Genomic DNA, 26,349 nt, shown 5'->3' on the forward strand with positions numbered 1-26,349 from the left:
CGCTCGTCGATTCCTCAAATAGCAATTTCGATGCCACAGCGACAGTGGCTTAACCAACTGCTCAGTAGCTTAAGCGACAACATCGTGGCCTCGGCAACTATCGCTCTTATGATAGTAGCCAATGAGCAGACATAATAAGACTAGAATAGCTACGGAGTTTCTATTGTACTGGTTCATCGACTCACAGTAATAATAATTACCAAACGCAGTCACAATTTCACCAATGGCCTGTAAAACTGTAAACGTTATAACACTTTAATAAACTTTAAAACATTTTGAAAATGATTTCTTCCTAATACCTAAGTACATATTTAGACTGACTAGAAAAGTAAATAGTATTCTTATATGGAATTTCAGAACATGTTAAAAATAAAAACGCGCGTTAAAAATATAAGATAAGATAAAACCCGCAACGGTTTAAACATTTTCTCAATATCAAACCATGATGATGCAATGTGTCCACACGACGTACCCACAGTACTTTCCCCTCCATTGTGTGCCACCCCCAGGCGAAGTGTGGTTTGCCGTCTGACTATAAATTGGGCGATGGGTAATAATCCCGAAGGCAAACTTGAACCATTTCAGACTCTCTTTATTTATTTAGTAACTTTAATTGAACTGTTACTGTAGACCGTTCTCGAAACAGCGTCTGGGAAGTTAGGCTTTGTATTTTTGCACTTTATCTCTTTATTATCGTACAAAATCTAAATAATTTACTGGGTTCAACATCGGTTGCTATTCAGAGGTTTCTAAGCTAAAGATATTCAATCCATATTTTACGTGAATCTGTTTGTTTTGAGATCAACTAATTCAGGAGCTTTATAAGCATTTTAAGCGACCGGTGTTAACCATTCTGCGATACGCCTTTTTAGCGACTTCGAAAAATCTTTAGGTATGTACTACGATCGTCTATATGTTTTATATATTTTTTTAACAATGGATCCTTGGGTATTTGCATTGCTTGTCGAATATCATAAATCCTCTACATGTTGCTTATGGTACCTAAAAAAGGTAGATAGAAGGGAAGTGCCCTCATAGCCGATCTCCTACCCAATGGTGTGACCAAGTATCTACGCTCGCTGGAGTCCATATGCCTTGAGAAAAGCCGAAAACTTTTTCAATGTGTTCGCATTGAAAAGGACACAATCTTCAGTAATGTCAAACAAGTAATAATCCTCACGAAATTATTTTCAAATGAAATTTCGCTAACCGTCGCTATATTTATATCGGTGATGCAATCATTACTTTATTTACACATACGAATACGTGTCTCTTTCATGAAAGGGGGTCCTGGGGCGACACGTGAGTTTCCATCAGCAGATTAATTAAGCAATGCATGCTTTCGTCACGTGTGTGGGCGGCTTATCCGTTCCAATAGCGTTTCCATTGAATTTATTTCACCAAATCCTTTGTGGGTTGCAGCGAACATTTCGGAAAATTACTTTTTGTAATTATTTTCTTCAGGTCATCAATTTAAAATTCATATAAGTACCTACTATAAATAATGAAGGTGGTAGAATCCTTTGTGGTTCGACTCCGGCGGCACCACCGCCACACCTATTTCTGCCTAATAACAGCAGTGTTAGGCGCTGTTGTGTTCCGGTTTGAAGGGTGTGGTAAGGGAGACAGACTTTTCCGAGGCGTTCCAGCTCAGTCCTCAGGGGTAGCAGCGCATCTGTGGCCGACCTCAGGTAGGAATATCTAATCCTATCTGGGGTTGATTACAGATGTCCATGGGCGGCAGTAGCCACTTACCATCAGGTGGACTGCATGCTCGTCTGCTGCTCCTATATTATAAAAAAAAGTGCCGATTTGGAATCGCTCACTGAATAAATTATATTAAATACTTATGTAAGCGAACTTTAGTTAATAGATAATTATGCATGAACTCTACCTATGGAATACCTGCATTAACATAACTGCCGCAGATGAGTTGCTACCCCTAATTAAATCAGCAATATAAATTATTGTTTACCTTGCCATTCTCTAAAAGTAGAATACAGCAGCGCATAAACTTAATATTATAAACAAGATATAGTCGTATTGGTGCCTCTGGACTTGAACCACGATGAGTTCTTCCTTTCCGAATACTGTATATTTAGCCTGTACATGATTAAATTATTCCATTGGGTGGAAATTGTCCAAAATATATCTCCATAACGTGCACATTGTTTGTAGATACAAGTCTCAGCACAAACGTATCGATGTCTTAAAGGCTTTACGATGACACACGAATGTACTCGTAATTGTCCATTAGATAACGTAATACATACAACGAGTTTCGCCTAATACTCGAAATTTAACCTTAATAATCATAACTATAATTCCCAAAAATTCAATGATACGCCAAAATAAATAAAAATAGCGTTTGACAAACATAAACAGAAAGAGAAAAGGTACTGAACCATCTTGTCTTTACCTTTTATACATAATCGTTAGAGCAAAGGACGTTGCAGTGTGAGTTCATACTCCGGATATCGTTGGTTATAAGTGTTTTGCGTAGAACCCAAATTCATTATGTTTAATAAAAGAAACCAAGATAATCCTTATGATGTCAGCTAACTGTCAATAACAGTCCCTTCGAATCCAATCCAGTCTTCTCAGAGATTAGCCAGAACAAACAAACAGACAAAAATTTAAATAATTGTTTTTGTTAACTACCGTGTATACCGCAATACGCGTCAATTAAAACCGTTATTTTGACGACCAAAACAGACAGTTCTTGATTTATTTATACAGACACTAGAAGCACTACGTTAAATTGAATTCTAGCACGAGTTCGATTAACCGCAAGGGCTTATCTTAAAATTGTCTGAATCTAATTTAAACCCAGTAAAACGATCCATCTACGCAAACAATTTAAGACCGACAATCTCGTTCATCAATTAGCAAAAACGCCGCTTGATTCGTCTGAAGAAGATTGAATGCCTCAGTGAGAAAAAGATAAGATTCAGGAAGAATTACGGTACTTTTAATTTGAACTTAAATTTCAATTTACGCTAATGCTGTAATTTATTGAACTTTTTACAAGTAAAGCAAGTTGTTATTGCCTATATTAAAGTAATGATTATGATGGTTCGTTTAAAGAAATTAAATCCAGATTAAGAAATCGTAAATGTGGTTGATGTTATAATTTAAGTCTATTTTTTGATAGTAGATAGACATGAAAATTTAAAGAACCCGTACGGTTCGACCGCAAAGGTACCACCGTCACACCTAATTAAAGCGTGAAGTAGTTCTGCGCTTCGAAGGAAGGATGGAAGGTTTTGGCTGACTTATATGAGGCGGCCTTTTTAGTCCTTTTAGCTTTTTTTTTATAATTAGACCTAAACAATGAGGCAGGCGGGCTACCTGATGGAAAGTAGTCACCGTCGCCTATGGACATTTGCAACACCAGAGGAGTCGCCAATGCAGCGCCGGCTTTGGAGGAGAGCTCTTTTTACACCTTTTTTGAAGAACCCCATGTCATAGCGCTCCGGGAATACCTCAGAAGGAAGTGCATTCCACATCTTGCACGTCCGTGGCAAGAACGTCCGTGCAAACCGAACCGTGGAGGACCGCCACGAGTCCAGTTGGTGTGGATGGAACTTCATCCTTCGGCGAGTGGTGCGATGGAGGAATGGTGAATGGCTAGAACTTTTCTATAAGGTTTTTGATGTGAAACATCTATAGCCGCACGTAAAAAAGATTTCTGGCGTGGCGACGATTACCTTTAACTACATAGACAAATGTTCTATAAGGGACAGAGCTATTAGAACAATGTGATAAAAAAAGACAACTAGTGTTTGACCTTGCGTTTCAAGTGTACGCAAACGTAAATATTGACCATGGAATATAGTGACCAATGATTACTTCAGTCAAAACGGGACATCGATTTTTTTATGTCAAATACTTTTTACTTGAAAAAATATAGTTACAAATAATAAAAAACACGCTTTTATGATAAAATTAACTAAAAAGTAGAAAATAATTTTCAATCTAGGAATCATTTAAGGAAAAGTAAATAGTTAATTGTATCAGGCGTTACTTTGCGGAAATCCATGCTATTAAGTTAAGATTAAAACTACTTCGCAACAATCCGCTACAAATATGTATGATGGTATATATTTTAAACCATGCAGTATGTACCACCCTCCCTCCCTCAAAGGATGCATGCAGATGCAAAAATTAAAAATATACACCACCATACATACCACCACCAACACGTGTTTCGCTCCAAAACGGAGCATCATCAGGGTAAGTTGACTCTACGACGGTTAATCGCTAAGTGACGCTGTCAACCTAATGCATGCCTTTTATAATGATATCCAACCCTCCCCTCCACAATGAAATGTAAACAACTGATGACAGTTGTGTGATAATAAGGTTATAGATTAATTATTCGCATTAAATCTGCGAATAATCATCTGTTTACTGATTGTTGGTAAAAATATGAAGTAAAGGAGAGCTGGACACATTAATTTGTTCATTCAGCAGTGTAAATTAATGTGTCCAGCTCTCCTTTACTTCATATTTTTACCAACAATCAGTAAACAGATGATTATTCGCAGATTTAATGCGAATAATTAATCTATAACCTTATTATCACACAACTGTCATCAGTTGTTTACATTTCATTGTGGAGGGGAGGGTTGGATATCATTATAAAAGGCATGCATTAGGTTGACAGCGTCACTTAGCGATTAACCGTCGTAGAGTCAACTTACCCTGATGATGCTCCGTTTTGGAGCGAAACACGTGTTGGTGGTGGTATGTATGGTGGTGTATATTTTTAATTTTTGCATCTGCATGCATCCTTTGAGGGAGGGAGGGTGGTACATACTGCATGGTTTAAAATATATACCATCATACATATTTGTAGCGGATTGTTGCGAAGTAGTTTTAATCTTAACTGAAAAGTAAATAGTATAATTGTGCAAAAAATGTGGGGCGCTTTATGAAAACTGATAAATGGAGCACCCCATGTTTTTTTCACAATTATAATATTTACTGTTACTTAATTGACAATGGCAACGGTTCATTTCGGAGACAACGGCACGAAGCATCGAAAAAAGGGACTGTCCCGTTAAAAACGGGACGTATGGACGTATATTTCTCATTGATACTCATGCTTGTCAAAGACAATGAAATAATGGAACAGAAGGTAAAAAATGTCCAGAACTGTCGATAATAGTTTTAGTACATCGTTTACGTAGAAATGTTATAGTACAGTTTAACTAAATAAATTATTATTATATAAATATATAATTTGATGAAAGAATGTATCTATACAGATGTATCGACTGGTTTAAAATATACGATTTAAAAATTGTTTATGTTTATTATCGTATATTAGTAAAGATTACTCACTCCTAACAAGAAAATGTACCCAGTTTTGAGAATTGAAATAGTTGCGTAAAAAAGTTTTGCCACGTCTCCGTGCTAAAATGTCCCTAAAATATTTGAAATAATTATTTATCTATTATGTAAATTACGCTGTATTAGTTATTTATTTGTAAATTTTCTCTAAAAATGTTTTTATTTGTCAAGAATTCAAAAAAATTTACAGTCCATTCCCTCTATCATTGATTTCGAGATCAAAAAAATAAAAAAAAAAGTGTGTGTGTGTCAGCTACGACGCACGATTGGAGTTTACTCCTTACGAACGATAATTATGATATATATCGAATAGAAAAAAAGGGTAAATGAACGCATCTGCTAAAATGATAAGAGAAACAAACATATATCTGTAATTATTCGACTTATTTATATTACTTCAATAATGCGTATTACATAAAGTATGTTACAAAATAATATAAATAATATAAATAATAATAATAATAATAATTGTGTTCAATTTATACAAATCCAATTTTAGGATGATTGATTTCTTTCACTTTGAATTATAATATCATTCTTAAATACTGTAATTATCGTAATACGCAGGCGCGCAACACACACGTACAAACATACGCACACATTCAACTCTCAGACTGGAGGTAGTGAACTATACAGTGAGACTACGAAGTATCGCGCAAAGAGGAGACCCCGAGAATGAGATACGCTGTGTAATGTATTCCATCTCATTCTTTTACACGTTCAATCCTACAGATATATGTTTGTCTCTTTCTACGTTACGCCTCAACTTTTCGTGTTACACTTGATTTTACTCCTCATAAAATTTCCGTACCGGGCCTTATAACTCAAATCGTTTCTTAAGGAGTAAACTCCAAAAAACTTACTAATAAGCCGTTTGTGGCTTCATTCAATTTCAAGGCGGCGAAGTATCTTTACTAATTTATGTTTATTATTTTCAGTTTTATTACACACGACCATTAATTGCAAAGTTGTGTACATTTTATAAATGTACTAGCTGACCCAGCAAACATTGTGTTGCCATATAAATAAAAAAAATGTTAAGGGTGAACAACCCTTATCACTTAAGAGATATGAAAAATAGATAGATAGTAGCCAATTCTCAGACTTACTGAATATGCATATAAATTTTGATGAAAATCAGTAAGAGCGTTTCGCAGGAGTACAGTAACTAACATCGTGACATGCGAATTTTATATAATCTTACCGTGGTCTTTTTGAGGATTAATTTCTGGCTATACAAAGATTGTTTATTAAATTATGTTTAGGTTAATTTATTCAATTAAAGAAATTTTAAAATACCGTATACTATCCTATATAAATTTTATGGTAATATTTTTTATTATTTACCACAGATATCGAAGAAAATTTAGAGATTAGGATACAGAATTTCCCATATATCGATTTTATTTTATTAAAATAAACTATAAAAAGTTATATTTTGACTAAAACACACTAATATAAAAATTAAGCAGTGGGATCTTAAACTATAACATACACGTATGAACATCGTGAGCTTCAATAAAATGTCACTTCTGTTCTGTTGATCTATGGTCATAGATCAATGAAAATTTTTTCATTGATCTATGACAGTTCAATTCAATCAATGAACGTTTTTGTCAATGAAAGTGATAAAGACGCAAAATGCATGGTCATGCATTTTGCGTCTTTATCACTTTCATTGACAAAAACATACTTTGTCTCTTTCTGGTTACTCATGTAATCATGGCGGATCGAACACGAAAAAAAAACAAAATTTAATAATTTCTCTTCATTTACGTGTGATAGGTGATTCCATGAATCTTGTTTCTTTTTCGAGCATAATTTTTGCATTTATGCATTGCACAAGAAGGCATTTTGAGGCTTAAAATTCAAAATAATGACGTTTAACGTGTTCATTGACATTCGTGTGTCGTGTTCATTCATTACTACGCCGCGCGAGAGCGACTGGAGTCGTTTTAACTCGTTTTACACCACTTGACGTATTTTGTATGTTTTAAGTATTGCCCGCTTATTTTTCTGATAATAAAATGTCTGACCGTGATAATTTAGAGAGTGAAAGTGATCAGCCTTCTGCAAAGAAAGCAAAATCACACTATGACACACCATCAAGTCATCAGTAAGTTAATTATTTTTTTATAATTAAAGTATGCATTTATCTGTGCATTAAGCACGCGTATATTTGGTGTGTTTTGAGCGCCAGCAAATGTAAAATCTTCTATCTTGGTAGATTAAAATGCACATAAAAATCATTGCATACAATGTTTTTAAATTATTAATTAATTTTAATGTCATTCTTCTCAGAGAATAAATTTATTAAGACTGACAGAATTGTATTTCAAAATCAGCTGATGGCGTGCAGCGCACGAAAGTTTTTTCTTATTTGTTATAAATATGAACATTAAAAAATTAATTAATTTTTCTAATCATAGTGGCATTTATTGTGAAACATTCATTATTGATACTTATAATTTACGATTTTAGTAATATATAATATATTGGAGCCAATTTATTTTTTTCTGTATATTTTAATAACATATTTTTTATAAATATTTCAGAACCCAACAATCATCACAGGGGTCACAAAATATTATTATTGAAACTGGACGTCACCAAGATCAGTTAAACACAAGACATACTATTAATGTTATGTAAGATTTTGTAAATCTAATAGTACCAGAATATATTGAAATAGTCATCGTTATCTGGAAAAAAATCGTAATATTTTATTTTATCATTATGACATATTTCGTTCCTATCACAATATGTTCTTTTCTGCATATTACTTTTACAAAATAATGTCGATGTTTCACATCTGCCAGGCGTCCCGTGACGGCTCACATTTTTTTCTATCAGAAGGACTGCAAGCTCATCTGCTACTTCAATTTAAAAGAATCTGCCAAAGCTCACCTAACACTTGACTAAACACAAAGTTTTTAATTAATCTGTGATGGCAACAATCAAGTTGTAGATACTCTAACAATACGTTTGACTAATGATCAATTTCAAATCTGTAAACAAACAAACCATTAAATTACAAAATGTAACAGTCGACAGAGACTAATAACTATAGCAGATGTGTACCAGCATGAATACTCGAAACTTTAATTGCATATGCAAATGAAAAGCACTCGGAGGAGTTGGGTTCATGACCTCCAGGTGCCCGACCTTGCATAAGCCAAGGTACAATCTAAGGTCACATCAGTTTACACAAGTCCCTTATTTATCTATACATACCTTTGTTATCTATACATATAAATAAAATTGGAGTACCTAATATTGAAATAACCGCTTTTTACTACATGCATATGAAGTTACATATGCTACATACACCAAAATATTTTTTTTTAAATTTTGTCTGTCTGTCTGTTTGTTCTTGCTAATCTCTGAAATGGCTGAACAGATATTAACGGGACTTTAATTGGCAGGTAGCTGATGTAATAAAGAGTAACTTAGGCTACTTATATTTTAGAACTAGATGTGCCCCGTGGTTTCACCCGCTTTATTTATTTTTAACGCGGGGGAAACCACGGGGCATAGCTACTATAAAATATATAATGAAAGTATATTGCACAACGCGTCGAGAATTGCAGACTACGGGTTCTTAAGAATTTTCTCCGTAGAGCGTTTGTGGATAAAAAGGTTTTTCTTTGTAATGTAATTATAGCAATCTTTACAGGTCTGTTGACTCGACAAAATGAAAAAGTATGTTTTCCCTTACGTGTTTCATTTTTGTTCGTGTTTTTGCAACAACTGCTCGAATAACTGTTTTTATCGTCTTAAATTGAAACGTTTAAGGTTGAGTTATTGTGTGTGTTGGGGCGAGAAAGAAATTTTGAGTTATAGTTTTGATGCGTTAAAAAAAAATAACTTAAGTACAAGAAAGATACAAATCAAGTTAGCTTTAAAAGAGAACACAAACATAATGTGAAATCTCACAATCTGGAAATTATTTTTATTTACACTACGTTTTTACACTAAAAAGTTCAATAAGACGCGATCTTGTAGCTTGTAATATTTAAATACAATAATTCTATAACAGTTTTCTATTTTATAATATTAATACTTCATCATTGCGTATTTCTTTTTTCTTATTAGCAGTATCCACACTTTGTCTATATTAGCTAACATTTTCAATGTACAAACGTTTTAAGTAGGATATTCTAAAAGGTAAATATTTTATCCACAAAACTGATCCTTACTAATATTATAAATCCGAAAGTATCTCTATCTGTCTGTCGGGTTGTCTTCTTCACGTCCAAACCGCTGAACCGATTTTAATGAAATTTTGTACAAAGAGAGTCTGAGACCCGAGATAGGATAGTTTTTATCCCGGAAATCCCACGGGAACTAGGGATGGCGATCTAAGATCGATTAATCGGATAATCGATCTTTTGGACCGAAAACATTAATTATTTTATGTTAGTATGTCATATTATTTTCCTTTAAACGCGGGCGCAATTGCGGGCAAAAACTAGTAGATTATAAATTTGCATAAAGCTACTAACTATAAGATAAACATTATTACAAGGCAAAGTTACACATAGTTTATCCGCTAGCAAGTTAGAATATCTGTTTACTTAGGTAGGGACCCAGTAAACACAAATGAAGCCGAAAGTAATTACACTGGTTCATAACTCAATGCCAGCTAGAATCGTTGTTACAATAATAATAATGTATTATTTATTGTATGGAATGTAATGTAATTATTTGCTTGTTTGAGTAAAACATTCCACTTTACTTCGAAATATCACGTATATTATAACAAGATAATAATAGTAGATTAACAAAACACAAAATATAAAAATATAGCTTATTTCATCCAAACAATACGAAATGAAAAGTCTCCTAAATTAATCGTCCTAAATCTCACTAAAATGCTACTAAAAATAAACTAGTAAATTATGCTTCAGTGCTTCGTTCTTCGAGATTAGATATAATACACATGTAGTCTCACTTACAATGTCGCCATCTATGCACTTAGTTCAAAGAATAGATAAAAAAGAAAAAACAAAAATATGTAGGTACGTCACCAATATTACCTGACGGCTGCACTGTATTCAACTTGTCATTCACAGTTCAGTGCTCCGCCATTTCGCACTTAATATTTTTTCTTTATTCGTCCGTGCAAATTATTTTTTAAATATGCCTAAAAGAAAACGTAGTGATACCGATTCCTTGGATTATATTAAGAAGAAAATAAAGAAGCTGGAAAGGAAACTTTTAAAAGGAAAACGCCGTCGTAGGAATTCTAGTTCTACAGATTCTTCGCAGTTGTCAAATAACCTTCAAGGTAATTTTTATATTCTTTATATTCATTCAAGTGCTATAGGTTATTTAGTGAACAGTCTATTCAATGAATGAAGAAACATAAACGGCATGCGTTTCAACGACTCGAGTTGTTACCGGCCAATAGTGAATTATTGATACAACACAGTTGTATGTTATTCAATAAAATTTTGTATAAATCGGGTTCACGAAGCAACGCCTCGAGTTCTTCTTACCCGCATTAATTGTACAAGTTATACACTTTGTACCCGCTAATACCTGTTTAGGTATATAAGCAACTTACCGATTCTATACTATCTCATGACGAGTTTTTTCCTTACGTATTCACGTAATACAAAAGGATAGTTTTTTGTCATTTAAATGTTTTTATATTATTATATTATAACCTCGTTTATTCAGGGCATATAAATAATATAAAAATATTCGATTTCAGATGACATAATTATTGAATCGGGTAGCGTAGAAAATTCTATGGTGGAAACAAACGAGCCGGGTCCGTCGACCAGGTCAGATTACCAACACTCATTGGAGCCAACCATCGAAGACGGAACTGTACCACAACCCGAAGTGCCTATTCAGGCATTAGATGGTTCTAATACCGATGTTGACAAAGGGGCCCACACTCCAATACAGGAGTTGGATGACGCTACTTTGGATATTCTAGGAGCTGATCCCTTAGCCACAAAAGCGTTTGGTAAAGATATACAAAAGGATGTAGCTGTCCGTTTTGAGTTTATAACTACTTCTGGTTTAAATAAGGACGTTCGAAAGGAACTTCTTGAATCATATTTACCCCCAACGACTTGCAGACTTATTGACGCCCCATCTCTAAATCCAGAGATAAAGGCTGCAATTACAGAGATTGTTTTAAAGCGTGATAAGGCTATGCAGGGTAAACAAAAACAAATAAGTTGCGCCATATCTTCTCTTAGCGAAGCTATAACTCACGTTTTGTCTAAAGAGCCTAAAGATCAAATAATCTTAAAATTACTGATGGATACAGGACGTATTCTCTGTGACGCCCAACACAATGAGTCGGTCACAAGACGCAATTTTATTTTAGCATCGCTCAAGAAAGAGTTAAAAGATCAACTCCAATTAACAAAAATCGAGGATTTACTTTTCGGGAAGGACCTTTCAGAGACATTAAAAGCCGCGAAAGCTATTAACAAATCTGGAGCCGAATTGAAGACCACTGCGCCAACTAAAGTTAGCGCAAATAAGCTGAAATCAGCACCGTCCACCAGGAATTTAAACTGGAGGGCTCCCCCCGCGAACCGCAGGCCAACGGGGACACCGAGAGCGAAAGAGCCTGCCCCTCCGAAGCATCAGCATACCACCTCATACAGAGGCTCGCGTCCGAGCACGAGTCGCGGCCGACGCTAGATGAAACGGTAAATTATGCTGGTAGACTTTGTTGTTTTTACGATCAGTGGAAACAGATAACCCCTGACAAAACTATTTTGTCTTGGATTTGTGGTTATGAAATTCCATTTTCTCAAATGCCATATCAATGCAACACTCCAGAGTGTCCAAATTATTCTGACTCCGAAATGCATAAATTTCAAAAAGCTTTAGGAAAATTAATATCCATAAGAGCTATATCAGAATGTAAACCATGTACTAACCAATTTATATCTAGTATATTCTTAGTACCAAAACCAAATGGCGAATCACGTTTCATTTTAAATTTAAAACAGCTTAACAAATTTATAGATACAAAGCATTTTAAATTAGAAGATTTGAGAACAATAGTAAAACTCGTTTCAAAAAATTGTTTTATGTCCACTTTAGATCTCAAGGATGCATATTTTTTGATTAAAATACACGATAATTCGAAAAAATACCTAAGATTTAGGTTTAACAATAGACTTTTCGAATTTAATGTCTTACCATTTGGTCTCAATACCGCACCTTACGTGTTTACAAAAATAATGAAACCAGTAATAAAATTGTTACGATGTACTGGAAATTTATCTACAATTTACCTGGATGATATTTGTTTAATATCACAATGTTACAATAGTTGCCTTAACAATATTGATATCACAAAGAAACTCCTTTGTGCCCTCGGATTTATTATAAACAAATCAAAGAGCTGTATAACTCCAAGAACTTCTTGTAGATTTTTAGGATTTATAATAGATTCTAATAAAATGGAAATAAAATTACCTTTAGAAAAACGCACAAAAATTAAGACTGAATTACAAAAATTTAGAAAAATGAAGAGATGTCAAATTCGTGAATTTGCTCGGTTAGTAGGCTTATTAACCTCTGCCTGTCCTGCTATTGAGTATGGCTGGCTATATACGAAAGAATTCGAAAGATGTAAATTTTTAAATCTTAAGGTAGATGAAAATTATAATAATTATATGACCATACCATCGACATTACATTCCGATTTTGATTGGTGGATAAAATCTATTGATAGTTCTGTTTGTAGAATCAAGTATGATCAATATAATCTCGAAATATATTCTGACGCCTCAACTACGGGATGGGGTGTCTGTTGTGCGGGAGAAAGGGCAAGTGGTACTTGGAGTTGTAACGAATCAATTCAACACATCAATTTATTAGAATTACTGGCAGCGTTCATAGGTTTAAAAATTTTTGCTAAAGAAGTAAGAAGTTGTCAGATAATATTACGTATTGATAACACGACAGCAATATCATATATCAATCGCATGGGTGGAGTTCAATACCCCCATCTTACAAAAATCACCAAAGACATATGGACGTGGTGCGAGGCTAGACATATTTTTATTTATGCCGTTTATATACCATCAGTCGAAAATTGCATCGCTGATGCCGAATCAAGACGAGTTCATCCTGACGTTGAGTGGGAATTGTCTAATTTAGCATTTAAACAAATCATTAATAATTTTGGCAAACCAGATATCGATATGTTTGCAAGTCGCATTAACAAGAAATGCTCCAAATATGTATCTTGGCATAAAGATCCTGATGCATTTTCTATCAATGCATTTTCCATAAACTGGTCTCAATGGTATTTTTACGGATTCCCACCATTTTCAATAATTCTCAAAACATTGAGAAAAATAATAAGCGATAAAGCTAGAGGTATCCTCATAGTTCCTGTGTGGCCAACACAGCCATGGTACCCTTTATTCCAAGGGCTGTTGATATCTAAGCCATTGTATTTTCATCCTTCTAATGAACTTATCATTTCACATTCTAGCAACCAACGCATACACCAGAAAATTACCCTGGTTGCCGGGATACTGTGCGGAAGTCTTTTCTGAAGAGGGGTATATCACCTTCGTCTATCGACATCATGCTTGCGTCGCTATCAGAAAATTCTATCAAACAATATGACACCTGTTTAAGGAAATGGTTTCTTTTTTGTTCTAAAAATCATATAAATTTTTACCAGGCTTCCATACCCAATGTTATATATTTCTTAACTGATTTATTTTATTCAGGCGCCCAATACGGGACCCTTAACAGTTGTAGATCTGCCCTCTCTCTTATTCTTGGCCATCGACTCGGGGAGGATGATCGTATAAAAAGATTTTTTAAGGGTTTATTCAGACTTCGACCTCCGTTACCAAAGTACGACATGACTTGGGATACTTCACTAGTCATAGAAACTTTAGCAAGTTGGACACCAAACCAAAATTTATCCATAGAAAAAATTTCATATAAATTGGTCACTCTACTCGCGTTAGTGACAGCACACAGGGTTCAAACCTTTTCATTAATTAACATTCGTAACATTAATATTAGCTGTAGTGAAATTACAATTAAAATACCCGACTTAATAAAGACTTCACTTGTGAATTCAGTACAACCAACTCTTGTACTCCCTTATTTTCGGGACAGACCTGATATTTGCCCAGCCAGGTTACTATCTGATTACTTAGACATAACTAAGTCCCTACGAAATAACCACACTTATCTTTTTATTAGTACGAGAAAACCACATAATAAAGTGTCTCCGCAAACATTGAGTCGATGGATAAAACACACTTTGAAAACTTGTGGAGTAGATGTGACGAAATTTTCTGCACATAGCACTAGACATGCAAGCACATCTCGAGCTCACAGGCAGGGTATTAATTTAGATTTAATTCGAAAAACTGCCGGATGGAGTGGCACATCTACAACTTTTGCCAAATTTTACAATAGAGCAATAACTGCCGACTGTCATAATCACTCCTTCGCTAGGAGTATACTAGATATTAACAATTAATCTCATTACTTGGTTATAATTAACATATTGTGTAGTTTCATGAAATTACACTTTATTATTTGTTCTTATTTTTCTAGTATTTCTGATTTGTTAAAATCATTATTATACTAGTTTATGATTTTCTTTGTAAAATATATGTTCGTTTGAATAACTCACAATATTTTATTAATATTTCACAATTTACTCTCAACATCTACATGTGTATTATATCTAATCTCGAAGAACGAAGCACTGAAGCATAATTAATGATTAAACGAACTTACCTGTAAGTGAAGTTCTATCATAATTATGTGAGGTGCTTCGTTCGAAGAGATTAGCATCCCTCCCTTCCCCAAAAATATTTTTATCGCCCATTAATAATAATTGTGAAATATAATCTTGTGTCGACTCTAAACTAAATGACAAGTTGAATACAGTGCAGCCGTCAGGTAATATTGGTGACGTACCTACATATTTTTGTTTTTTCTTTTTTATCTATTCTTTGAACTAAGTGCATAGATGGCGACATTGTAAGTGAGACTACATGTGTATTATATCTAATCTCTTCGAACGAAGCACCTCACATAATTATGATAGAACTTCACTTACAGGTAAGTTCGTTTAATCATTAATTGTTTTATATATTTTAAGCAATTTTTGAAACGTAATATTCGGCCAATAGTGTACTCCCTATAACCATAAATTTTCCTATTTAAAAGAAAACTATATAGTTTGAAAATACAAATAAATATTTGTATATAACTGCAAAATAAATTACACAATAAATACTAAAAATTTAGCATCCATGCTCGTAAAGCGTTTAAATGGAAAAGTATTTAGGCCGAACCATAAATCCAGGTAATCAATTTTGGCTTAACAAGCATTCAGCTGGATTTTAAATTAATTCTGCGTATAAAGTAAATTAATACAATGCATACTTTGAAATAAACGAATAATTTTGTCTGATAGCGCTTAAAATCTAAAAGCATTTTTATAAATACACGTTAAAATGCTTTTCATTTATTTTTATTGTAATAGGACCAATATACGAGTAAACCAATTAGTATTTATGCTTTTAGATAGAGTATTTTTAAATAATTAAATTTGCGGTCCTGTAAAGTTAATTAAGTTGTCGCGTTCACAAATAGAAATCTCTGACATGAAACGAAAAAAAAGGGAACATCTTTATGAATTAAAGTTATAAAAATGACGTTATTAATATTTATTACATTACACATCAAAATCATACACATAGGAGGGGTTCCACCGTACTCCTTAGGGATAGCAACTTACCTGTGGCGGACCTCAAGTAATACTGCAGTCCTATAATTGCTACTTCTATAATTTAAATCATATTTATTTATTTCATTAAGTTTACCAACGGTTGTAACATTATACATATTTTTAAATTAAATCTACTTACAATGCAAGCAATAAGTGTAACTTAGAGGTAAACATCACATGCAATACAGATGTAAACGTGGTAATGAAAATAGAATAACAAACTTTATAAACCAAAAAATAAAACAATACAAAATGTATATTGGTTCAATATGTACTTATTTTAATAGTATGTACCATAAATGGTATGTTATATTAATGGTATGTAGCACAATACGTACTTATATTAATGGTATGGCAATTAGATTCAGTTGCATGCAACTTGGTTAAACCTTTGATGGCGGAGAAATATCAACAAAGTAACAGCACAAAAGCTACACAATGTACTCAATAATGTTGCAGTCTCCTGATATTTTGATTCCATACCATTCTATATTGGAATTGTCAAATGCAATTTCAGTTGGCTTTCTACGAAATACGTTTGGAACGACAAACGTCCGACGAAATCCTGAGGGATCTCCCGTTCCAACGATCACAGTTCCGGAAGTACCATCAATCTTCTATTCCCATTTCACTCATTAACCGTCCATAAGGGAACAAAGTAAGGAGTAATGATTATGGGTTCCGAATTTATAATCTTGGAACAAAAATTGAGTTGGTTAAAGACCGGTGTTGGCAATAAAAACACTTTTCCCTCTCTACATTTTAAATTACGTGAAATAATTAATTAATGATTTTATCAAGCAAATTTTTATCTACTTATCCAAACTTAAGATATCGATACATTTGCACTAATCTGCTTTAGAGTAGTGCAACTGCGTGATGGAGTAAGCTCCAAGCCTACCACAATTGTAAGAACAATCTCCTGCCCAGAAATGGGACATAAAAAGGGTTGAAATCATATTACGAGTATAGTCTGCGTAAAACTGCTAGTCCGCTCTGAATATAGAAATGAATCGCGTCGCCATCGCAAATTGTATGACTACATGCTCGCAACAACTTCCAAGCGGACTTGCAGTTTGACGCGAACTATAAGTACCTAATATAAGTCTTGAAACGACGTTAGAAGAATTTATGTTATTGAAATGAGATAGTACCTACTAAAAATAAATAAGAGATTCTGTACATTCCGTCTAGTATCTGAATTACTTTTATGGTAAAGAATTTTTCCACGTTATTCAACACAGAAATACTTCAAAGCATTCATAAAAGTAAAGAGAGGCAAGAAGCGTATATCTTCAAAGTTAAAATAGTCGACAATAACGTTGGTATTCACGCTAAAAGAATTCTGTTTTACGTGTCACAGAACGAAGTCTCTCGAACCTACCATATATTACGAAACGGTGTAACTTGTACTTGAGTCTCTTTGGAATCGCTTTGGGACTAAGGGTATTAATACACGGGCGACATCTCACGTCGACGACAGGCGGCAGTTGCTGACGGCCGTTGACTGTCGCCGTCCGTCACCAGCTACCACCGACTACCACAGATCGTCACCACCCGTCATCAACGACCGACGACTCAATATGACCCCCGATTTCAAGGGACCCCTAGCGACAATCGTGGTTCGAACCGTCGCTCGTGTGTTACCACCCTAAGGGGGTTATATTTGTATAACTTGTACAGTATGGTGTTGTAGAAGTCACGTAGTATTAATTTATTCGTCTAAACGGCTTACGTTCAAGAATTCTTATTCGTTTATTCTCGCTTTTAGCGATTGTGAAGTAAATTGTATCTTTTAGAAGTTGTAACATATTGATAACTATTAATTGTTTACATACTGCCCGTGCTTATTTTATAAGCTTTTTAAATTTTATCCATTAAAAAAGTAATTTTAATTCAATAAGTTCAAGTACTCTGAGTCTATTCCCCATAATGTTTCCGTAGAGTATCTAATTAATTTTGAATTAGATAAATAGTTTAATATTATTTCTTGCATGAATATTATTGAATATAACCTAATTTTGATAATAATTCAAAGTTTAATGTGAAAATAAAATATTACGAAGATTTACGTAAATTTGAAACACATTACATACTAATTTATACACGAAAAAATACTAATTACTATTTGATCAAATTATTTGCAAGAAGTTAAAATTACTACGTAGTAATTTTTGCTCAAATCAATTATGTTGATTTAAGGGCAAATAACTTGCGTATTAAACGATGAGATATACAGGGTAAATTTTTCAAATCTACTTCAAACTAGAGGGGATAGGGAAAATGCTGAAACAACTTGCGAGGCCGATTTTGATAAAAACAAAAACTGTATCATTAGATTTCTATTAAATCTATTTCCCTAGCTGGAAATCGAACTAGATTATTTTGAAAAAAAATACACCCTGTATTATCCTATTTGCAGATAGTGTTGCTTATAAGGATCAAATCTCGCAAGTAATAATATTATAAAGAGGAAAAACTTTGTTTGTCTGTTTGATTGTAATGAATAGGCTCAAAAACTACCGGACCGATTTTAAAAATTCTTTCACCATTCGAAAGCTACATTATACACGAGTAACATAGACTATATTTTATATGAAATATGTTTGATAAATAGATTTTGAGGCGGTACAAAGTTTGCCGGGTCAGCTAGTTGATAGATATTATAAAAACGATAAGATTGGTTACAAACACGTTTTACATTACTACGTCACTTTCTTGAGCATAAATCAATTTGCGTCAAGCACTTGCCGTCTTATTTCCTATCTTTGCCATTAAGTAATTCAATTTTATAACCACTTCACAGAGTGTAATACCAATGCGCATTAAATGTTTACGACTTTTATAAAAGGTTTCTGATGGGATATTACTAGGTCACGATGGCTCCAAACATACTCGTAAGTAATGTTAACAGCTATGGTAAGTATAGATACTTGTAATGGGTCCAAGGGTAGTTTTTTTTTTATAATATAGCAGTAGCAGACGAGCATGCAGCCCACCTGATGGTTAGTGGCTACTGCCGCCCATGGACATCTATAATCTACCCCAGATAGGATTAGATATTCCTACCTGAGGTCGGCCACAGATGCGCCGCTACCCCTGAGGACTAAGCTGGGAAGCCTCAGAAAAGTCCGTCTCCCTTATCACACCCTTCAAACCGGAACAAAGCAGCGCCTAACACTGCTATTATTAGGTAGAAATAGGTGTGGCGGTGGTGCCGCCGGAGTCGACCCGCAAAGGGTTCTGCCACCTTCAACGATTATTTAGTACGATAGCTGTTCATTTGTTAGTTAGTGAGTGTTTAGTTTGTAAGTGGTTTAGTAGGAAGGTATAAATAAGCCTTTGAAAACATTCATACAAAATCTTAATCATCAATGATACATTAAAACTATATCAATATTTATCAGGAAAAAATCTTCATTGACCGTTAAAATAAGTGAAATTTACCTTCTAATAAGCACATAAGTACGAAAAAACAGATTCTAAAACACCAGTGAATATAATAGGCACTTAAAAACTACCGCACATTTTCCCATTCCATTACTTAGTTTCCTACGACTTTCTTACTTTCTTTTCTATTGAAATGTTCTGTACACGACAATATCTCTCACTTTATATTTTGAGGGAAAAATGTACAATATTCAGGTAAAAGGACAAAAAGGGAAAAAGAAAAATTGGATCCAGTGCCGGGGAAAGAAAATTGAGAACATATTGAGCAATAATCAAACTTCGATATGAACTACCCTTACAAGGACAAATCTTAGAATGAGGAAATAATAGAAATAACTATATATGACCTCCATATACAGGAAAGACATTCTTAGGTATGTTATAAAAAGGCAATCGATATAATCGAGTTGATATATTTTAGGTAGGCGGAAATATTCTCAAAAAAGACAAATATTATACTACGTCTACACACTTCCTTTAGTAGTTGCACAGACGTGAAAAATTTAGAAATGTGGCCAGATGAGTATTTTGTTTTATTTCTTGAGTTTTATATAATTTCCTTACGTGGTTTTCACCTATCAAAATAAGGGTGGTAGAACCCTTTGTTCGACTCCGGCGGCACTACCGCCACACCTATTTCTACCTAATAACAGCAGTGTTAGGCGCTGCTGTGTTCCGGTTTGAAGGGTGTGGTAAGGGCGACAGACTTTTCCGAGGCGTTCCATCTTAGTCCTCAGGGGTAGCGGCGCGTCTGTGGCCGACCTCAGGTAGGAATATCTATCCTATCTGGGGTTGATTACAGATGTCCATGGGCGGCAGGAGCCACTTACCATCAGGTGAACTGCATGCTCGTCTGCTACTCCTATGTTGTAAAAAAGGGAGTCTCTATGGGGAAACTGAGTTCTTACATATTACGAGTAAAATGTACATATTTATTAAAAGTTAAATCGCCCTATAAACAAAACAACCAATTAATAGTTGCAGTTTTACAAGAAAGCAAGCTAAATGTTAGTCAGCCTAAGGCGTTTGCACCAGGCTGATAAAACTCTAAGAAGTTTTAAATATGGAATCGTTTAAAATTACTACACGAAAAGTAAAGAAAAATTCCCTTTATATACTTTCAACCTTGGTGCTATTTACGTATTTATATAAGCGTAGTCTAATTCCGTAGATTTATGCTTACGCACCGCGCTGGTTCCCCTAGTGCTCCTAAATGTAATCAACGTGCCTAAATAAAGGGCTACGCATGTAGAAAATTCTTTCATTATTATTCATATTCATAGATAAGTATAGATATCTCACCGCCTTGTAATTGAAGGAAGCCATTAAATGTCTGACAAGTGTCAGCTATTTAATTTCTGTCATGGTGTAATTGCAAAAACACGAAATCGAAGAAAAAGTGCGGAGAAATATCGTTTAATTTGTAAATGATCTTAAAACTACATTTTTTTAATATTTTTAAACACAAAAATAAATTACAGTGACAATTTCAATTGTCAAAACTTGTTAGGAGTGAGTAATCTACTAATCTATGATAACAGCTAAAAATGTATATAATAGTGTTCAATTGAATGGTGACCCTGATGTATTATTGGTGACCCTGATGTATTATATTGGTGACCCTGATGTATTATATAATTCTATGTTTAATCTGATCAGTGGTGAATTTGGCAAAGTTTTTAAACCGATAACTATAAGTGACACTGCCAAATTTAGTGAATGGGCAACTAAAGGTATTTTCAAAAGTAGACAAAAATTATATGAATTATACTATGAGAGATCTTATAATCATAATGTTAAATTTAAGGAATATGTAAAAAAATATTCTAAAATATTTAAGATGGCCTGTTCCTGTGCTAAGTCTTTATATTTAAGAAATAAGATTAAAAAATCATCAAATAAAATTAAAACAACGTGGAATATTATTAATAGTGAAACTAATAAGAATTTGACATATCAGCAAGACTATACTTTAAAAATAAATAATACTGATGTAAAAGGGGATCTAGAGGTGGCATCAGAGTTTGAGAATTTCTTTACTAACATGCCTATTTTAACAACTAAAACTCTGAAATCATCTCCTATTTCCGCTGAAAACATGCTTAAACAAAGTGTAAATGAATGTAACACAGGATTTGAATTTTCAGTTGTTAATGCGAATGATATCATTAATGCCTTCAATAGTCTTGATTCTAAGAAAACTGCAGATCTATGGGGGCTCTCCGTTAAAGCCGTTTCTTCCATTATCGGCCTTATTGCACCGCATTTAGCTTCTGTGTTCAATGCTTGTGTTACTTGTGGTGTTTTTCCTGACCTTATGAAACAAAGTAGAGTGATTCCCTTATTTAAATCGGGATGTAATACTGATCCAACCAATTTTCGGCCAATTTCTATTCTACCAACATTAAGTAAAATTTTTGAAAAAATTGTTTTAAATGAACTGCTGAAGTATTTTAATAAAAACAAAATACTTCATATTAAAACGCTCAGAAGGAATTCCAGAAATACAATATATTCTTCCATAATCATCAACATTTACATTAATACATCTTTATCCACTATTATTTTATCATATCTCCATTATAAAAGACATTGCAAATATCAGCTGACATTTCATGACTCAAAGCAAGACTCCACATTCTAAAAAATATAATAGAAAAGTATTTAATAAGTGACGTAAAGTATTAACAACCAGCAATATAAATGGATCAATGCGATGTGCCTGTAACATTCGGCCATCCGACAAAGTAACGAGTCCCCTCGTTATTCAATACATCAAACTTCTGACTGCTGGTCAGCGTTATTTGATTGTGCATCTCGAAGTATACCTATCTGAGATCGCAGTGCAATACTTTCGACCATTCAGCATCTCAACCGCTGTTTTTTTTTTTGTAGAAGAATATTAATGGTAATCTCCGCTTGACTCAGTACTCGTAAGATTGTGAAATATTATTATTCCTGTTTAATAGATTCTTCCAAAACAAATGCTCGTTTATTTTTCTCTTCAGCCCGTCGCCATCCACTGCTGGATGTCAGCTTTTCCATTGGTCTTACACAAGTCCCGATCTCGCACTGTTCTCATCCAATCTCTTCAAGCCAATCGTACGATGTCGTCCGTCCATCTGCATGGTTGTGTGTCCACTTTTCTGTGGCTCGGTAGACGGCTTAAGATGCCCAGCCTATCTGCATTTTAGTACAGGAACGCTGTTCCCTACATTGCCTACCTTTGTCATCTTTCGGGAAGTAACATTGGGGTTAGAAGTAGTTCATTCTCTGAAACTAAAACTTATTGAAAGACCAAGGCAAATAATTAAAAAAAATATGTTACCACAAATAGGTGATTCCCTCTGAGATTATTTTTGTTGTAGCTATCAACCAGTACAAAAAAATGGTTCTTCATATAAAATTTCGCAAAATCAATATATTTCAAAGTCTGTCCAGTACGATTAATGTTTTCTAAATTTTTCGGATGATTGTTTCTCATCACTCGATGCAGCTTACATTCACTTAGAAATTGCTCTATCTTAATGACTTTGACCTACATGACTTTCCGTAATATAGAAGTATTCAGCTATTAATTTTTCATCTTTACTATTTCCATCGATATTTTTTAATAAATCTATTTTCCAGCGAATTGTTGTCGGCTGTTCGTTCTTTTAATGTCCTCAAAACACTCACTAAGGTACCCATCGATGTTGCAAGAATTGTCCATCTATTTGTGAAAATCGGCATTAACTATTAATATCCTTGCTTAATACTGATTACTTTAATCCAAAGGTTAAAGCTTCTTTGTCAATTTATTCATACATTATTATTCTCTAGAGTGCGTGAAGCCATAATTAGTGTTGTTCAGAACGGTCCTTCATGGCATATGTAATTATTACACCTAACTTATACTCTGATAGGTCCTGAAAAAAATAAAATCTCCCAGTTTAGTTCATATCCAAAGAATAGTTCCATATCCAAAGAAGTCTTAAATCCTATAAATCTATTTTTAAAGTTCTTAAATGCCGCTTCTTCTCTTGCTCATATAAACAATTTCGAGCCCCAACAATTTTTTCAAAGTATTTTGTTGATTCTTCGTTGGTGACTTATCTTGAATTTACTTTATTTTCGATGAAGATACAAGCCTTCAGCATCTTTACATTCAATCCAAATCTTAGCCGTTGGTATTGTTTTTGATTTTCCACAGTATTAGAATAAGCATTAGCAATCACATTTAATTTATATGACACATATTCCTTTCCAGCAAATTATCTTATTGGATCGGTTCGCTCGTATCTTACTAACAATTTCCGTAAGACGCATTCGCTCGATTCCTCCCCGTTCCCAACGTCAGTCAGCTTTATAACGCCGTCTGGAATACACACTTTCACGAAGTATCTACTGTGTGTTAACTTATTGGCGTCTCTGACTCGTTAAAATATACAGTTGACATGAACCTCTGAGGTTTTGCCGGTCCAGCATGAACTCCAAAAATATATATAGCCAAACATAAAACCACCTCCTTCAAAAATCGATTAAAATTAAACAATTCTATTTGTGTTCATCATTCTGCAGTTTCATTATCAACCTTTACTTAATCGTATGTTTGCTTCATTTTTATTATAATAGGTATAGAATGTCTACTTGACGTCACAACAGCCTCTATCGATGTTGAGTATGATGTACCTCTATCAATGGATTGACTCTTCGAAGGAAACAGATCCGTGGAAACCCCCATCTTTCTTCCCTATCTTAAGGGGTAAAGTTCATTTCTAATATTCCACTAGAATCATTATTTCCGCCTTGAACATAAAATCTATGTCTTCAACTTTTTTTAAACTTGTGTCCTGGCTCCTTATATCCATCAACGCCTTCTTGAAATACCTCGAAAACTGTTCTCTTAATTATTTCATCATTAGCACTGATTTTCACATTAAGTCTTCTTATGTTTCAGATAAAATATAATTTAGCTGGAATTAATTTTTATTATTGCAAGTAAGTTCCGATTTGCTCAGGGAATTTCAATGGGTTTTACGTGCATGTCAGTAATTTTGTCTTAAGCACATTATTTATAGAAAATATTTACAATAACTTTCTATGGTCTATTCATAATGAGACTGTGATGCGTATGATTCAATTATTGATAATTTTGTTCATAAATCACAATCGCAATCTTTATCATAGAACTGTAACATAAATACTATTCCTTTCGTTCCCCAAACAGACTGATGTCGGTATCAAATCTTATTTTTTTTTTAATTAATCCGTTGTTAATTCGTATTAGTTGTGTCATAAAAACACTTGCTTCTAAAAATAAATATTCCATAAGCCTATGATGAATATTTTGTACAGTTAAATATATCTAAAACCCTACTATATGTTAATTAGCCCAATATCCGTAGACTTTGTAATATGGCCTGGGGTTTGATTCGTCTATTTAGTCTTGGAATAAGTTAACTAATATCGCATGATATTTGTGTCAAGGTATATAGGTAATTTGTGTCAATTAATTTAACGTGTTAACTGTTTACATCACTTATTTTATACTCGTATAAATATGGTCTTCCAATTATTTAAAGTTAAATCACTATTTCAATATTTATGAATAAAGAGGATCATACAATTACATTTTTGTCTGAACTTAAATTGCATTTCAATTTCACATCAATAAAATGAAAACATATACATAAACATACGTATTTTATTATGCTATGAAATTATATATCGTTACCACTATTCTATCCCTGTGGCTTTGTAATAAGATATCTACTTTTAATTACTCAGTTAAGAGATAACTAAATTTGTCACATAACACTCATGCATGGAACATGCTCTCTCATGGACCAAGCTCATGTGATATGTAGACAGTATAGATATCCTTACACTGTTACTTCTCATTATTCAATATCATAAATTTCATTAAAATAATTGCATGAATATATACGTATGTTATATACACGTATCGTATATATCATTATAATAATTATTTGTACTCATCTTATAAAAGTAAAATGTAATTATATGCTCCATTCAAATAAAACATTACTACCTCATCATTCATATAACATTTAGTACAATATGTTATTTGAAATAATAAAAACATATAAACTATCTATTGTCTTTAAATGTTAATTATCACTTAAAAGAGAAAACAGGATCAGGAAAGGTTTAATTACACATACTATAATTCTGTACGTTATACCATTTCGAGCAAGTGAAGTACCAAGTATGGGGTATTCTTTGTTATAAAGTACACTTTGAATTCAGTATCAACTCCAAACTTAGGTTATATTTTGATTTTCCTGATTTACTATTGTGATCACGTTGACAAAATTGTAACTTAAAATGTTTTCACTACTTACATATTTTATATCATATAAATCTACATATTTCATATTTCATATATCTAATCTATTATATATTACTTCGTTAGTCTAATTGTCCTTTAGTCTATTTTTGATAACGTGCTGCTGTGTTTATCTCTTCTCTATATTCTCTTATCTATCTCTTTATCTTCTTATTTTCACGTTCATAAAACTCTTCAGAAACATTATTTTGTGCGGAATAGGAAACCATAATCTCTTAAGGACTTTTGCAAAATCTTCCAAAAATAATCAGTAGAAAAAGAGTAGGTATTTTGATTTATAAAGCACTGTACTTTTAGTATCACTTCTGTAAGGAGCGAATACTTTTCGTTTCAGGTGATTATTCAAGTGCAGTAACGTAGACACGAGTTGTTCATTTTGCTTTAACAGATTTTCTTTAACAAAAGCAATCTTGATTAGGATTTTCGT

The 26,349-nt window shown here is 33.6% G+C and overlaps 2 protein-coding genes and 1 long non-coding RNA gene across 3 annotated transcripts in view; 2 read left to right on the plus strand and 1 right to left on the minus strand.

Annotated features, from left to right (window-relative positions):
• Window positions 1-26,349, minus strand: part of Liprin-gamma (liprin protein kazrin) — a 183,418-nt gene that overhangs the window by 69,354 nt on the left and 87,715 nt on the right. The gene's annotated exons all lie outside the window — the stretch shown is intronic.
• LOC140757186 (uncharacterized) overlaps window positions 1-26,349 on the plus strand; it is a 76,275-nt gene that overhangs the window by 24,566 nt on the left and 25,360 nt on the right. The gene's annotated exons all lie outside the window — the stretch shown is intronic.
• Window positions 10,501-14,863, plus strand: LOC140757045 (uncharacterized). The gene is made up of 4 exons (XM_073092601.1): window positions 10,501-10,648; window positions 11,078-11,536; window positions 11,869-12,038; window positions 13,844-14,863. The coding sequence occupies exons 1-4, from the start codon at window positions 10,501-10,503 to the stop codon at window positions 14,855-14,857; spliced, it is 1,791 nt and encodes a 596-aa protein (XP_072948702.1). The 3' UTR covers window positions 14,858-14,863.

Source organism: Epargyreus clarus, unplaced genomic scaffold, assembly GCF_041222505.1.
Source record: "Epargyreus clarus isolate Ecla_fem2 unplaced genomic scaffold, WU_Ecla_fem_2.2 ptg000004l, whole genome shotgun sequence".
Classification (NCBI taxonomy): domain Eukaryota; kingdom Metazoa; phylum Arthropoda; class Insecta; order Lepidoptera; family Hesperiidae; genus Epargyreus; species Epargyreus clarus.